We start from the raw sequence: 16,154 nt of genomic DNA on the forward strand, positions 1-16,154 counted from the left end.
CTGGACTTTAAATCTGGCGCCTGGCATGCTGAAGTGGCGAGGTGATGGCATGGTGGACGAATAAGAGCCTGTGCGCCATGAAAATGCTCTGTTTCCCGGGAATGCATAATTAATGTGGTGGGTTTAGGACGATACGGTGTGAAAAGCCCCCATTGCAGCCAGCGGGTAAAACGTCGTGTTACCCACCTGCTACTACAGTTGGTGCAATCCAGGGACGATTCTGCCTGTGGGCGTACAATCACACCGACATGCTCAGATGAGAGAACGTGGGGGGATGGTTCCATCGAGCTGGGTTTATAATGATGTGCAGATGTATTACAATGAGGCTCCTAAAGTCCGACAGTGGGAAACACGGCCCATCATTGACGGGCAGAGCAGACAATTACAAACTGGTTTCAGGATGTCGTGAACTTGATGTTTGGCCTTCTCGCCATATTGTCTGCTCACGCTGCCAAAAATGCCCAACGCCAATGGGCACGGAAAATTCCCCCCAGTATTAAATCCATATTTCTATTTCTCTTTATCTCTGAAAAAGAGTCACATGGACTTGACATGTTAACTCTGTTTCTCTCTCCACAGATGCTGCCAGACCTGCAGAGTTTTTCCAGCATTTTCTGTTCTTATTTTAGATTTCGAACAGATCTAGCAACTCAAAACTGGGTATCCATGGGGCGCTGTGGGATATTAACAGCAGCAGAATTGTACTCAACCACAATCTGTAACCTCATGGCATAGCATATCCCCCACTCTACCATTACTATCAAGCCAGGGGATCAACCCTGGTTCAATGAAGAGAGCAGGAGGGCATGCCAGGAGCAGCACCAGGCATACCTAAAAATGAGGTGTCAACCTGGTGAAGCTATAACATAGGAATACTTGCGTGCCAAACAACATAAGCAGCAAGTGCTAGACAGAGCTGAGCGATCCCACAACCAACAGATTGATCTATGCTCTGCTGGATGGTGGTGGGTAATCAAACAACTCATCAGAGGAGGAAGCTCTACAAATATCCCCATCCTCAATGATGGAGGAGCCCAGCACATTAGTGCAAAAGGTAAGACTGAAAAATTTGCAAAAATCTTCAGCCAGATGTGCCAAGTGAATGATCCACCTTGGCTTCCTCCAGAGGGCCCCAGCAACACAGATGCCAGTCTTCAGTCAATTCAATTCACCCCATGTGATATCAAGAAACGGCTGAAGGCACTGGATGCTGCAAAAGCTATGGGTCCTGACAACATTCCGGCAATAGTACTGGAGACTTGTGCTCCATAAGTAACTGCGCCCTTAGCCAAGCTGTTCCAGTACAACTACAACACTGGCATCTATCCGATAATGCGGAAAACTGCCCAGTTATGTCCTGTAACAAAAAGTAGGACAAATCCAACCCAGCCAATTACTACCCCATCAGTTTCCTCTCAATCATCAGTAAAGTGATGGAAGATGTTGTCAGCAGTGCTATTAAGTGGAGTTTACTCAGCAATAACCTGCTCACTGACGCTCAGGTTGGGTTCCACCAGGACCACTCAGCTCCTGACCTCATTACAGCCTTGGTTCAAACATGGACAAAAGAGCTGAACTCCCGCGGTGAGGTAAGAATGACTGCCCTTGACAGCAAGGCAGCATTTGACCGAGTGTGACATCAAGAAACCCTAGCAAAACTGGTGTCAATGGAAATCGGGGGGGAAACTCTCCACTGGTTGAAGTCATACTGAGCACAGGGAAAAGTGTTGTGGTTGTTGGAGATCAATCAGCTCAGTCCCAGGAAATCACTGCAGAAGTCCCTCAGGGTAGTGTCCTCGGCCCAACCATCTTCAGCTGCTTCATCAATGACCTTCCCCCCATCATAAGGTCAGAAGTTGGGGTGTTTGCTGATGATTGCACAATGTTCAACATCATTCACGACTCCTCAGATACTGAAGCAATTTGTGCCCAAATGCAGCAAGACCTGGACAACATTCAGACTTGGGCTGATAAGGGGCAAGCAACACAAGTGCCAGGCAATGATCATTTCCAACAAGAGAGAATCCAACCATCTCGCCTTCAAACTCTATAGCATTACCATCGCTGAATTCCCCCTATCAACATCTTGGGGGTTACCATTGACCAGAAACTGAACTGGACTAGCCATATAAATATTTTGGCTACAAAAGTAGGTTAGAAGCTTGGGATCCTGTGGAGGGTAACTTGCCTCTTGTCTCCTCAAAGCCTGTCCACCGTCTACAAGACACAAGTCAGGAGTGTGATGGAATACTCTTCACTCGCCGGGATGGGTGCAGCTTCAACAACACTCAAAGTTCAACACCATCCAGGACAAAGCAGCTTGATTGGCAGCCCATCCACCACCTTCCACATCCACTCCCTCCAATACAGATGCACAGTGGCATGTGTACCATCTACAAGATGCACTGCAGCAACTCATCAAGGCTCCTTCGAGGACAAATCCACGACTTCTACCCCATAGAAGGACAAGTACAGCAGATGCATGGGAACACCTCTAAGCCACACCATCCTGAGTTGGAAATATATTGCTGTTCCTTCACTGTTGCTGGGTCAAAATCCTGGAACTCTGTTCCTAACAGCACTGTGGGTGTACCTACACCACATGGACTGCAGTGGTTCAAGAAGGTAGCTCACCACCACGTTCCCAAGGGCCTTTAATGATGGGCAATGCTGGCCTAGCCAACAATGCCCACATTTCATGAACGAACTTTTAAAAAAACTTGGGTGAGATGGACAAGAGTAATTATTGAGCCTGGCTGTTTTAGGAATATCTTATTTTTGGTGCAAAGAAAATAAGTAATATGCCTTACAGTTGTCAACCTGATTATTTGGCAGATCACGAAATAGATTTCCTCAAACACACAAGAGCATTTCATTTGAAGTACATCAAAGTCAATTTCTGCAAATGGCTGCAATTGCTGTGGAGCTGGCATTTTTCATATTGTGAACTGATGACTAACTTGTTGATATGGTTAAGGTCTTGAAGAGTGCACAAGAGGCTACAAAACCTTTGGTGAAACTTTGAGTTTATAGACACAATGGTCATTCACTACATTGCTATACTTAAGAGTAGGGGATAGGGAAAAATAGTTTGTTTTTCCTCAAAGTACCATCGGGAAGATTTGCTGTAAGCATTACATCCAGCCATGTCTTAAATGTGTTCTTGAAGATTTTTTTAATTCTGTATTTCCAGCAAAATTGTAAATAGATTGTGTTGGAATGAGGTTTATTATTTCATTACAAACATCAAACAGAGGTAATCTGCATGATCACATTTGTAGTGAAGGTATACATAGTAACCAGAGCAATTCTTCCTGTGTGAAGTTTATTTTGGAGCTTCATACAGAATCTCTTTCTTCCTAATTGGAGAAAACGTTGTTAGTACAGTGAATTTGAACTTTTAATGAAGTTACAAAATTTTTACTCACTTTGTGACATTCATATAGCCCAAAATAAATACCAATAAATGCACACTTTAGCAAAGAATACTAGTTGTGACGTCCTGCACTGAGAGAACTAGAGATGAAAATGCGCCCTTAAGTTCATTAAATGACCAAATTTGAGGCTATTATAATTCTCTTAATTACATTACTGACATTTGCCAGATTGGTGGCTGCAGTAGCATTTAGTGCTTCTGGGGTTAGAGAGGGAGAAATTACTTAGTGTTTCTACTCCTGTCCACTATCAACAACCAATGGTAGGAACATGAGTGTGCGAGCATCAAATCAAGAAGCCAAGAGTAATTGGGCAATGTTGGTGGTTAACCAACATCCTTTATGCGACTCTGAACACTTCCTAAAGACCATGGGCAGAATTTTCTGCCTGTCGGGCGGGTGGGCCCGTCACAATCGCCGGCGGGCGCGGAGCCGATCCCCGCCAGCGAAGTGGGCCGCACCGCCATTTTACGTGTGCGGGCCAATTAAGGCCCGCCCAGCGTGACATCCGGTGGGAAGCGCTATGCGGTCCCTGTGCAGGCAGGGGGGAATCCCTAAAATCGAAAGTGCACTCTTTCGCGCATGTGCACGAAAGAGCACACATCTCCCCGAGGCTAAGTGCAGCCTCAGGGAGATCGTCTGGACTTTTAAAACTATTAAAAATAGAGAAAATAAAAATCCCTTACATGTCCCCTCATGTGACAATGTCACATGAGTTGGGACATGTTCATAATTTACAGAACAGCTTTATTATCATTTTTAAAACCCTACATGAAACCTCATCCCGCCGTTGGATGAGGTTTCATGTTTTCTCTATTTGCCGCCGGGGCTCCTGGCCTGTCCGCCAACCTTAAGGTTGGACGGGCAGGTCCTTTCATTGTTCAAATGATCCTGTCAAAGGCCTCAATTGGCCATTGACAGGTCGGCAGGCCCACAGCTGATTTTGCTGCGCCCCCACCTTCCTGAAAATTTAAATGGGGCGGGATGACCTCGGGGGTTCCACCCGGCGTCATCCCGCATCATTTTATGCATCGGCGAGCGGGCCCCGCCCCCTGCTCGCCACAGCAAAATTCTGCCCCATGTTACACTTGAGCAGGGTGTGTACAGGAGATTTCGTTCTAGTTGGCAAGCATATATTTCTTAATTAAAAGGACAAAGCTGCTATTATGTACTGGGTGCTTTGTGTGATGAAAAATCTTGGATAAACATTAACATTGCACACACCATTTGGCAAAGAAATTAACATCCACAATGCAAACTGTAGATAAGACCTTATCTTATTGAAAAAATATTATTAATCCTTTGTGGGTGGATGTATCTTTTGGTGGTGCAAACTTAGTGGTGTATACAAAACATCCACTGGGTTGTACTTTACTCAATCATGAACATACCAGAATAGCGTAATTTGTAGCCTAGCAGGTTCTCTTGCATTGCTGAGAATGATTCATAGAGTGCTACTCCACTGTGCAGGCTTTCCAGATTATTCGATTATTAAATGGAAGCAAGTCAGACACATCACTGCCATCATGGGCAGAATTTTGCCGTTGGTGAGCAAGGGGCGGGGCCCGCTCGCCGACACCTAAAATGACGCGGGATGACATCGGGCGGAACCCTCGACATCACCGCGCCCCATTTAAATTTTCAGGAAGGTGGGGGCGCAGCAAAATCAGCTGTGCACCTGCTGACCTGTCAATGGCCAATTGAGGCCATTGACAGGATCATTGAAACAATTAAAGGACCTGTCCGTCCAACCTTAAGGTTGGCGGTCAGGCCAGGAGCCCTGGCGGCAAATAGAGAAAACATGAAACCTCATCCAGCGGCGGGATGAGGTTTCATGCAGGGTTTTAAAAATTTTAATAAAGTTTTTCTGTAAATTATGAACATGTCCCATCTCATGTGACATTGTCACATGAAGGAGACATGTTAGGGAATTTTTTTTTCTATTTTTAATATTTTTCAATGTGGAAGCGATCTCCCTGAGGCAGCACTTAGCCTCAGGGAGATGTGCGCTCTTCCGTGCGCATGCGCGAAAGAGCGCACTCTCACTTGTAGGGAATCCCCCCCCGCCCCCCACCCGCACAGGAAGCGCATAGCGCTTCCCAGCGGATGTCACGCTGGGTGGGCCTTAATTGGCCCGCACATGTAAAATGGCGGCGGGGCCCACTTCGCTGGCGGGGATCGGCTCCCCGCCTGCCCGACAGGCAGAAAATTGTGCCCCATAGGTTCAGAGAATTGTACAACATAGATGGAGGCCATTTGACCCATTACATCTGCATTGGCTCTTTGAAATACCTATCAAATTAGTCACACTCCATGCTCTTTTCTCATGGCTATGTCAATGTTTCCCCTTCAAATATTTATCCAGTTCTTTTTGGAATGGTACTATTGAATTTGATTCCACCACCATTTCAGGCTGTGCATTGCAGATCATCATAACTCACTGTGTAAAAATCTTTTCCTCATGTCACCTCTGGTTCCTTTGCCAATTACCTGAAGCCTGTGTCCTCTGGTTACCAACCTTCTGCCTGATATACTCAGATGTAGAGGTTAGAATTTAAATTTTGAGTTAAGAGTGAGCGTGCAAATGTTAAGAAAAATGAGAGATAAACCAGTTGAGATAATGTCCCTTTGCTACTTTTTTTTTTAAGGACTCTGTCCATGAATGATTTGCTATTCAACTGCTAAGTAACTCTCAAAACATATGCATGATTAATAAATGTTCATGTGCCCAACTTAATTGTGATTTGTAACTATTAAATAATGTTTAGTATATGATTTGCAGCGTGCCGTCTTCCTTAATGATGTAAGTTCTAGGTACTATTTGAATTTAACTTTCAATTTTGTTCATTTGAGACTTAACTATACAGGTAACAGGAGATAGTTTGGTGAAGTAACTCAGGAAACTTTAATAAGTCAGAAGTTAATACTTACCACAGCAGGGCAATGACTTTACAGGCGTACTATGATTCTTGCTTCCTGGTTCAGCTTTTGGCACAGGTTGACACTCGGTCTCTGTTTTCTCTCCATCTCTTCTTTGGTCTTCTGCTCCCCTGTGGACAGCAGGCTCTGCAAACTTCAGTTTCAAATTGATGTGCGCTTTGGTCAGTGAAAACTGCTGCTTATTAACTCTTTCCAAGCCACAACCCACAGCAGGGTCAATGATGTTATTGCATTTTGATTGACCTTAATGAGGCTATTTCCTATTTGGCTTAAGGGGTGCAGGTGTCAGCTGTGGCTCAGTTCATAGCACCCTCGCCTTTGAATCAGAGGGTTGTGGGTTCATGTCCCACTCCCGGAAACCAAGAACTGTGATTGTACTCAAAAGAATTGCAATCTGTGACTGTTGATAACTCGAAAAGAGTTTCAATCTGTGATTGGCCCTCAAGGGTGATGATCATCGACTGATGGTGCCTCCCAGTATCCCCTGACCGATTCCTTAAAATGCCAATTACTTATGGGACCATCCTCTTCATTAAAGTTTGTTTCTGTTATTTTAATAACTTCTTGCTAAGATAGAAGGATGTTTTATGGTATCTTCCTTGCCCATTTGTTCAGGATAGGGGAAGTATGCTGTCATGCCCTCATGAATGATAACTTGAGCTCATCGTCGCAGACTTTGCTTCGTTGTTGCAGGTTCCTCATTAAATCTGAACTGTTTTAGAGGCCATTTGCTAGATGATGTATTTCTCTCTGTAGTTGTTGGTAATTGTAATGAGTTACTTTACTTTTAAAACAAAGGATATGATGGAAATGCTGCTTATAACCTTAAAACTATGTAGGTCTAATACAGAAGATTACAAAGTACTAATAGAAAAAGTTACAAAATAGGTAGTACTTAAAAATTATACAGAGCGTGTATAAAATATAAGTGCACAGCAATAATCAGTGTTTAAAATGTAAGGTGGTAAAGTCTCCTTATACATTCAGTTAATACATAGTATTGAGGATAAAAGTTTAAAAGTTACAAAACTAATCACACACTGTTACAAAAGTTAACTCTAATAGAAAGAATACATTGTCCAGAATTTTGACGTCGGTGCGCGGGGGTGGGCCCGACACTCTGACACGTAAAATAACGCACAATGATATTGGGCATGCAGCCTGATGTCACCGCACGTCATTTAGATCTTTCGTTCGGCGGGCGTGCGCCAGAGGCGACTGCGCACCTGCCGAACTGTCAAAAGCCTGTTAAGGCCATTAAAAAACCAATGAAAGTAATTCTCAACGCTGCCCATCCAACCTTAAGGCGAAGAGCCCAGGCAGCCTTTGTGTTTTTCAGGAAACCTCATCCTTGGGCGGGATGAAGTTTCTTGAAGGTTTTATTAAATAAATAAATAATTTTTGCACAATTCATAAACATGTCCTCGCTCATGTGAAAATAATTTTTATGTTTCTTTATTCGAAAATTTCAATATGTACTTAATCTCCCTGAGGCACAGAGCTGCCTCAGGTCCATGCCTCAGGGAGATTTCTGTGCTCCTCTGCATGCATGCGCAAAAGAGTGCAGGCCCTGACTCTCCCACCTCCTGCACAGGTAGTGCTGAGCGCTACCGGCCGTGTGTCACGCTGGGCGGACCTTAATTGGCCCGCCCACGTAAAATGGCGGCGCGGAGCTAATCGCAGGCGGTGATCGGCTCCGTGCCTGCTCCCAACCGGCCCGCCCGACAAGGGGAGAATTCTCCCCGTTGAGTCAAATGTAATTTTTTTAAAAACACTCCAAATTAACATTAACAATGTAGAACACAGCTGTTGTTATTCTCCCCCCCTTTTCATACATTAAATATCATCTAACTCTGCTTTGTTGATAACACCAGGTTTCAATAATGTTTTACGACGTGGGGGGATGTAAGCTCGCCCATTCAACCTTGAAGCAGCACGTTTTCGCAGTGTGGCTCTGTGAAATGCTGCCATAAGTACAACAGGGGCCTCTCCAGCAGTTGTGTAATTAACTCACTAGTATGGTACCTCTATGCTGCCTAAAATCCCATGGTGCCTTTCTCTGTCAAATGAAGCTAAGCAGAATCACATGATACTAAATGCTGAAGTCCTCTCTTGGTTACAGTTTAAGAAGGATAATATACTATTAGATTAATCAATTAATATACGTTGTGTGTAAACTAAACTAAAACTAATCATTAAAAATCAATTACCTTACAATGGCCAGAATTTTCGGCTTGGCGAGTAGGGACGGGGCCCACTTGCCGAGGCGTAAAATGACGCTGGGTGATGTCGGGCACGTATCCTGACGTCACCGCGCATCATTTAGATTTTCAGTTCGGTGGGCGTGCAGCCGAACTGTCAATGGCCTATTATGGCCATTTAAAAAGTAATTAAACCAATAAACTGAGCTGCCCGTCCAACCTTAAGGTTGGCCGGCAGGCGAAGAGCCCAGGCGGCCTTCGCATTTTTCATGGAACCTCATCCACGGGCGGGGTGAGATTTCATGAAGTGTTTATAAATTGAATAAAAATGTTTATAAAAATTCATTGACACTGTCACATGAGGGGACATGTCTTAAAATATTTCCTTTTCCTTATTTAGCTTTTTAAAACTGAATCTAATCTCCCTAAGGCACCTCTGTACCTCAGGGAGATTTCTGTGCTCTTTCGCGCGCAGGCCCCGACTCAGAAAGCACCCCCACCTTCTGAGCGCATGTCATGCTGGGCGGGCCTTAATTGGCCCGCTCGCGTAAAATGACGGCGTGGACCCAATTGGGGGCACCAATCGAGCCCGCGCCCGTCCCCGTACAAGACCCCCGACGGGGGAAAATTCTCCCCAACGATTTTGTTTAGAATTAATTCACTCACCCAGCAGTTTAAGGGTAACCTAATTGAGGGTTAAAAAAATTAAATTCATTTTGATACAAGTGAAGAGTTTAAGATGGTTCAGTGGGCTGAGACAGGCTTGTCAATCCACATGACAGGGTAAATGTAGATAGGATGTTTCCCTTGGCTGGTGAGTCAGAACCAGAAGACACAGTCTCAGAATAAGGGCTAGGCCATTTAACAGTGAGATGAGAAGGAATTTCTTCACTCAGAGGGTGGTGGACATCAAGAGATATTTAGATAGCATGGGAAAGTGGTGTTGAGGTAGATGATCAGCCATGATCTAATTGAATGGTGGAGTAGGCTTGACAGGCCGAATGGCGTACTCCTGCCCCCGTGTTCCTATGTAATTGTTACTTTCCGATTTATTTAATCCCTCCTTTTTCACCTTTTGGTGCTTTGCACTGTGGGCTTCAACATTTGAATTTGATTTCTGAATTGAAAAAAAATGTATAACTTCATGTAAATCTTGCTGTGTAGGAACCTGAGCTCTGCTGGTCAAACAAGCCGCCAGTTGATGCGCAACTCCCATGGACTAATTGATTCTCTCATGTCTCATATTCAAGCGTGCATTAATGAAAACCAAGCTGATGAAAAAGTAAGTAACATAATTAATCGAATCGGTTCATGATAATGTTGCTAAAAGATGCACATGTGTATTTTATCACCAATTACAAAAATGGAGGAAAACCAGATAACAACTACTAACTGTAACTGTACAGCTCCATATCCCAATAGCTTTGCATGCCTGGCTGAGATATTCAAATTATACCTTTTGGGTTTCCGTGTATCCTGTTTACAGGAAACAAGGTTAGAAGAAATGACATGTGGCTTTCTTGTCATGAAGAACCTGTATGTTTGCCAACTCTTTACACAATTAATGTATAAAGCAGTCCTGAGGCTAGAAAAAAAGAAAATTTATGTCTGTTTGTCAAACTATCTGTAATGGCACAAAATCAATCATTCACTTTGGGCATACATGCCAGCCCGTTTCAATACGAGTAATGCTAACAAAGAGCCTACTGTTTACTCCAATAATGCCCAGCCATTAACACATGTATTGTAAGAGAGAGAGAATGTTTAAGGGGAAATTGCCAACATAAAAATGTAAACTTTTCTTTTTATAATACATTATTGAGCACTTGTACACGATGATAGGTTTTATTGTGGATTAATATAATGTCTAAACTAACTGAAATTCAACAGTTTTTAAGAAGTAAATCCAGGGAACAGCCCTGAGGCTGAGCCTGGATCATTCAAACCTTTACAAAGCAACCACCTGTCCTGTACATGACTTGAAAATGGTTGATTCTGACACTGTGTGGGCTGGATTTTTACCCCCTGCAGGGGGCAGGAACGGAGGCAGACGGGTGCAGAATTTTGTGCGCTGGCCTGTGTGCCAGTTTCCTGACTCCATCTCACTTCTGGGCCATTTTCCTGGAGTTAGCACTGGAGGGTGGGGCTGGGGGATGGGGTTGCCTGCCTATAAGCAGTCGGTAGCTAATTGATCCAATTGACGACATATTAAAGCCTGTTGTGGAGGCCAACTGGGAGTTTCCATCAACCTCCCAATTCCTGGAGGTGACAGGGGGCCTCCTGGGGGCAAACTGGAGGGGGGTGGGGCAATGTTCCTGGCAGGTTTAGAAGTCTGGGCTTCCCCCAACAGTGGTGGCTGAGCTGCAAAGGCCTTTTTTTTTCATTTTCTTCAAAATTTTTGAAGAAGTTGGAAAGAGGGCGCCTCCATTTTGAAGCTCCCACTCTCTGACCTACCTGCCATGGCATTCTGCTGCTGCTTTTCACTGGAATGCCTCTGGTTGGCCCTCCAGCTTCAAGAGACTGTCTGCCTTCCTTAACTGGATGGCAAACCTGCCCTCTAGCATTAATTTGCTGTGCTGGGTAAAATAACATTGAGTGATTGGTTCCCCGCAGTGCAGATTTCTGACCCCATTCAAGCCTGAAGACAGGATTCAAAAGCCTGAAGGGAAAATCCGCCCTATGAGTCTGAAATGTAAAATACCCTATTCCTAGCATTAATAACATTCATCTGGATGAGCATAATATTTGAAGAAAACAACATTTTGCTTATCTTTGCCCCAAATCCTTTGCCATCCACAATATAAAGTGACAGTCAATTCTGTAAGGGCATAATTATTTTCCATTATCAGTGAGCTAAATGACACAATGTTCTTCATGCATTTTCCTTCCTCCGCAGTAATAATGGGCCAATATCATTTAACACACAAAGGGATATAATTTCCTCCAGTAATACTATAGTTAACACTTGGATAAAATTTTTTATGTGCTAAATCAGATTATTGACTCCCTTAACACGGTACACAAAGTAACTTAAAGCAAACCCAAGGCACTGCTTCCACACCATCTGAGCCTGTCTAGGAATATTGAATCTATTCCTTCATTCAATAAGGTCCTGGTAGGTCTGTGAGTCAACTCCATTTACTCACCTTTGATCCATATCCCTTGATGACCCTTAACGGATGAAAGTCTGTCAATCTCAAGCCCTGAAAATTTCAGTGGGCCTAGCATCCAAACCCTTATGGGGGAGAGAATTCCACATTTCCAGAGGGAAAAAGCTCTTCCTGATTTCATTCCTAAATGGCTGAGCTCTAATTTTTCCCCTTATGCTTTGGATTCCCCAACAGAGGAAGTAACTCCTCTGTATTTATTCCATCGAATCCTTTTATCATTTTAAAACCTCAATTAGATCCATTATTGGATATTGTAAGGGTTTGGTTTTTGATGTAATTTTCACATACAATTGATTATCTTACAATTATCTACAATTAATAATCTCAGATACCATACAATTTGAGGAACACAACGCTATAACACTCTATATTTAGTTATAATTAAAAATTTTTAGCTACCTTTTTGGTAGCTTATATTAATAGCATAAGCTTATTTTATAAGCTTATATTAATAACAGGGTGCCAGCGCAAAGATGAAGTGTTTTCTGTTTATTAACTCTGTGATACCATCTTTTATTTCTGCCAGTCTGTTGAAAACTGTGTCTGCATCCTACACAACCTCTCTTACCAGTTGGACTCCGAAGTGCCAACTGCATTCAGTCACATAAATGAGAATGGACATGTGCAGAGCCGAAATAGAGCAACTAAGAAGTCCTCAATGGGGTGTTTCAGCCCTGGAGCTGATCAGTTTGATGAGGTAACCATACATATGATTCCTAATCTTGGGGCCGAATCTTCAGCTCGGCGAGCGGGCCCTGCCCCCGCTCGCCAAGACGTAAAATGACGCGGGGTGACGTCAGGCGTGCATCCCCACGTCACCGTGCGTCATTTAGATTTTCAATTCGGCGGGCGCACACCTGAATCGGCTGCGCGCCTGCTGAACTGTCAAAGGCCTATTAAGGCCATTAATGAACTAATTAAGCCTATTGAGAAAGCTGCTCGCCCAACCTTAAGGTTGGCGGGCAGGCAAAGAGCCCAGGTGGCCTTCGCAATTTTCATGGAACCTCATCCACAGGCGGGATAGGATTTCATGAACATTTTTAAAGGGTTTTAAAAGTTTTTAATAAAATTAATGGACATGTCCCAGCTCACATGACAGTTTCACATGAGGGGACATGTCATAAAAATTTTTACAACACTTTATTGAACTGTTAAAACTTAAAACTAATCTGCCTTCGGCACCTCTGTGCCTCAGGGAGATTTCTGCGCTCTTTTGTGCGCATGCACACAAAAGAGCGCACTCCTGACTCAAGGAAACCCTCACCACCTCCACCCCAACCTGCATAGGGAGTGCTCAGCGCTTCCGGGTAAGCGTCTTGCTGGGCAGGCCTTAATTGGCCCCCTCCACGTAAAATGGCGGCGTGGACCCGATCGGGGGCACCGGTCAGGTCTGCACCCGCCCCCGCACAACCCCCCGACAGGGGGAAAATTCTACCCCTGAAGATGCTGTTAGTATTGTTTTTACAATATTTCAATAAATTCTGATCTGCTTTAAGGCCTTTAAGTCACCGATTCAGTTTTTCCATTTTTTGAATTTCACTAATCCTAATTAATGCACTGAATGAATTTTGTTTTGCTTTTAACAAGTCTCTTCCGAATACTAGGAACATAAGAACAGGAGTAGATTATTCAGCCCCTCGAGTGTGTTCTGTCGCTCAGTTAGATCATGGCATATCTGTATCTTAACTCTATCTATCCCCCTTAGTTTAAGAACCCTTAAATACCCTTGCTTAGCAACAATCTATGTATTTCAGTTTTGAAATTTTTATTTGACCTAGCCTCAACATCTTTTTGGGGAGGAGAGCTCCAGATTTCCACCATTCTTTGTGTGAAAAAATATTTTATAACATCAACCCCAGGCGGCCTAACTCTCTCATTTTAAACTTATGTCCCCTTAATCTGGACTCCTCAACAAGACGTAATCGTTTATCGCCATCCACCTTACCAAATTCTTCAATCATCTTAAATACCTCAGTTAGATCACCCCCAATCCTCTATACTCAAGGGAATACATGTCTAACCTATGCAACAGGGAACATTAAAATGTTGTCTATGCCACTATTAAGAAGTGAAGTGAAGCTGATATACATTATTCAGATGGGCACTGTTCCATTGGCACTCCCTATGATTTGGAAAAATAATCCAGGGTTTACAGGTAGCTCCACCACAACGCTAGTTGTTTGGATTCAAAGAATCCCATTAAAAGGTGAATTCATGATGAAAATAAAACTTCTGTTAAGGTGAGGTTTTCTTATTAACTGCTAATTTTCCATTGCTGATAGGAAGAAATGACTGTGATTAGATGGGGTGGAATTTTACACTGTGGGGTTTTATGGTGCCACCAAAGTCAATGGGCTTTTGAACGGCTGGCTGCATTTTATGGATCCACTCCCACCGTGATGGGGGCCATAAAATTCTACCCATAGTATAGAACCTCTATGATGTGCACTTCATTTATTCACCAGAAGGCTCACAGGACAGAACAGTGAAGTAAACTGTTCGAACAATGCAGGTCATGTCATATTCACTGGCAATACACAACACAATTGTTAACTGCATTAGATACATACAACAAAAACTGAATCTGGTTCAGAGGACTGGATTTGATGGGTTTGAAGGCAGGAGGGCATTAAATCCAGTGAATAGCCTGCCTGTCGCCTATCCATCCACCCCAGATACATCACAATTATACCAGCGGGGGGTGGCATTTGGTGGCCCAGCCACCAATGGGCGAATTGAGGAAAGGGCTCATCCCAACAGTGCCAGCTTTTAACCGGAGGCAGGCGAGGCCAACGCCATGCGGCCAGCCTGGCAGGTTTCCCTTCAAAGAAGAGTCATATTGGACTCAAAACGTTAACCCTGTTTCTCTCTTCACAGGCAGACCTACTGGGCAGAATTTTCTGGATGATGTGCGGGTGGCGGGCCCCGCACGTCAGCACTTAAACTGGCGCGCGCTGACGTCGGGCGAGCGTCCCAACATCACCGCGCGCCATCACGATATTTAGCTAGGCGGGCGCGCGATGAAGTGTGACGCGCACCAGCCATTAATTAAAGGGTTTGTTAAGGCCCTTAACACGGCAATCGACACTGATTTTGAGGCGCCCGTGCTATCGTTGGCTCGGCGCACGGGCGCAATGGGCAGGCGGGTACGTGACTTTTTAACCAAACTCATCCATGGGCGGGATATGTGGGCTCAGTGGGGTTGTCAATGTTTTATGTGAAGTATTTATTGCAGCAAGTATTTTAAACTTGCCTGTGTGATCTGTAGCAGTTCAGAACGAATTGCAGCAGCTTTCTCTGTACTTCGAAGCTTCAGCTCAGCACTCTGCAGTCAGGAATCTTTATCGGGCCTGCAGCTTTCTGGAGGCCTCCATTTAGCCTGGGTATGGGTTCTGACATCTCCACTAGAAGCAGCTCCTCTGAGGAGGAAGGGAGGGCTAGAATAAGGAGGAGGCCAGGATTGGACACTCAGTCTCCAGGGGAGCCATCTTTGGGAGGACAGGTGCAGGCACAAGGTGCGCATGGCCAAGAGGTAGTCCAAGGTGGAAGGGGCTGCAAAAGATGCCACCATCCCCCTGCCAGGGTATACAGGCGGTGAAGCAGCTACCTCAATATGACTGAGGTGCAGTGCCGAAGGAGGCACCCAAACAGTCAACTACAGTTGTCAGATGATTGGTCCTGAGATCTCCCCTAACTGTGTGGGTGGACACCCCATGCCAGCAGCTCTGAAGCTCACAGTTGCCCTCCACTTCTATGCCTCTGGCTCCTTCCAGGGCTCGGAGGGTGATCTTTGCGGTGTCTCCCAATCAGCTGTCCACACGTGTCAAGCAGGTTACAGATGCTCTGTTCAGACAGGCATTGACCTTCATCTACTTCCGCTGTGACCAGGCAAGTCAGGCACAGCAAGCCAGAGGCCTTGGAGCCATTGCTGGCTTCCCCCGTGTCCAGGGTGCAATAGACTGCACACATGTGGCCGTCTAGGTGCCAGAAGGTGAGCCTGATGCCTTTGTCAACAGGAAGGGCTTCCACTCCATGAATGTGCAGATAGAATGTGATCACAGGATGCAGATTCTGCAAGTATGTGCAAGGTACCCAGGCAGCTCCCACGACGGCTACATCCTCAGACACTCCCAGGTGCCAGGTATCTTCAGTGCTCCGGCTCGGCTGGATGGTTGGCTGGTAGGTGATAAGGGCTATCCCCTCAGAAGGTGGCTCATGACGCCTCTCCACCATCCAAGAACAGAAGCTGAGGAGCGGTACAACAGGAGCCATGGCGCCACAAGGGCTGTGGTGGAGAGAACCATCGGTATTCTCAAGATGCGCTTCCAATGCCTGGACTGCTCAGGGGGTGCACTCCAGTACCCCCCAGATCGCGTCTCTGTGATAGTGGTTGCATACTGCACTCTCCA

At 44.8% G+C, this 16,154-nt stretch overlaps 1 protein-coding gene across 1 annotated transcript in view; it reads left to right on the forward strand.

The window, feature by feature from the left end:
• Positions 1–16,154, forward strand: part of LOC144683556 (plakophilin-1-like) — an 81,587-nt gene that overhangs the window by 42,236 nt on the left and 23,197 nt on the right. Inside the window, exons 7-8 of the mRNA XM_078546685.1 lie at positions 9,740–9,857; positions 12,272–12,442. Of these exons, the coding sequence (XP_078402811.1) occupies positions 9,740–9,857; positions 12,272–12,442 (289 nt within the window). The remainder of the gene's footprint in view (positions 1–9,739; positions 9,858–12,271; positions 12,443–16,154) is intronic.

This window comes from Cetorhinus maximus, chromosome 8, assembly GCF_964194155.1.
Source record: "Cetorhinus maximus chromosome 8, sCetMax3.hap1.1, whole genome shotgun sequence".
Taxonomy (NCBI): Eukaryota; Metazoa; Chordata; class Chondrichthyes; order Lamniformes; family Cetorhinidae; genus Cetorhinus; species Cetorhinus maximus.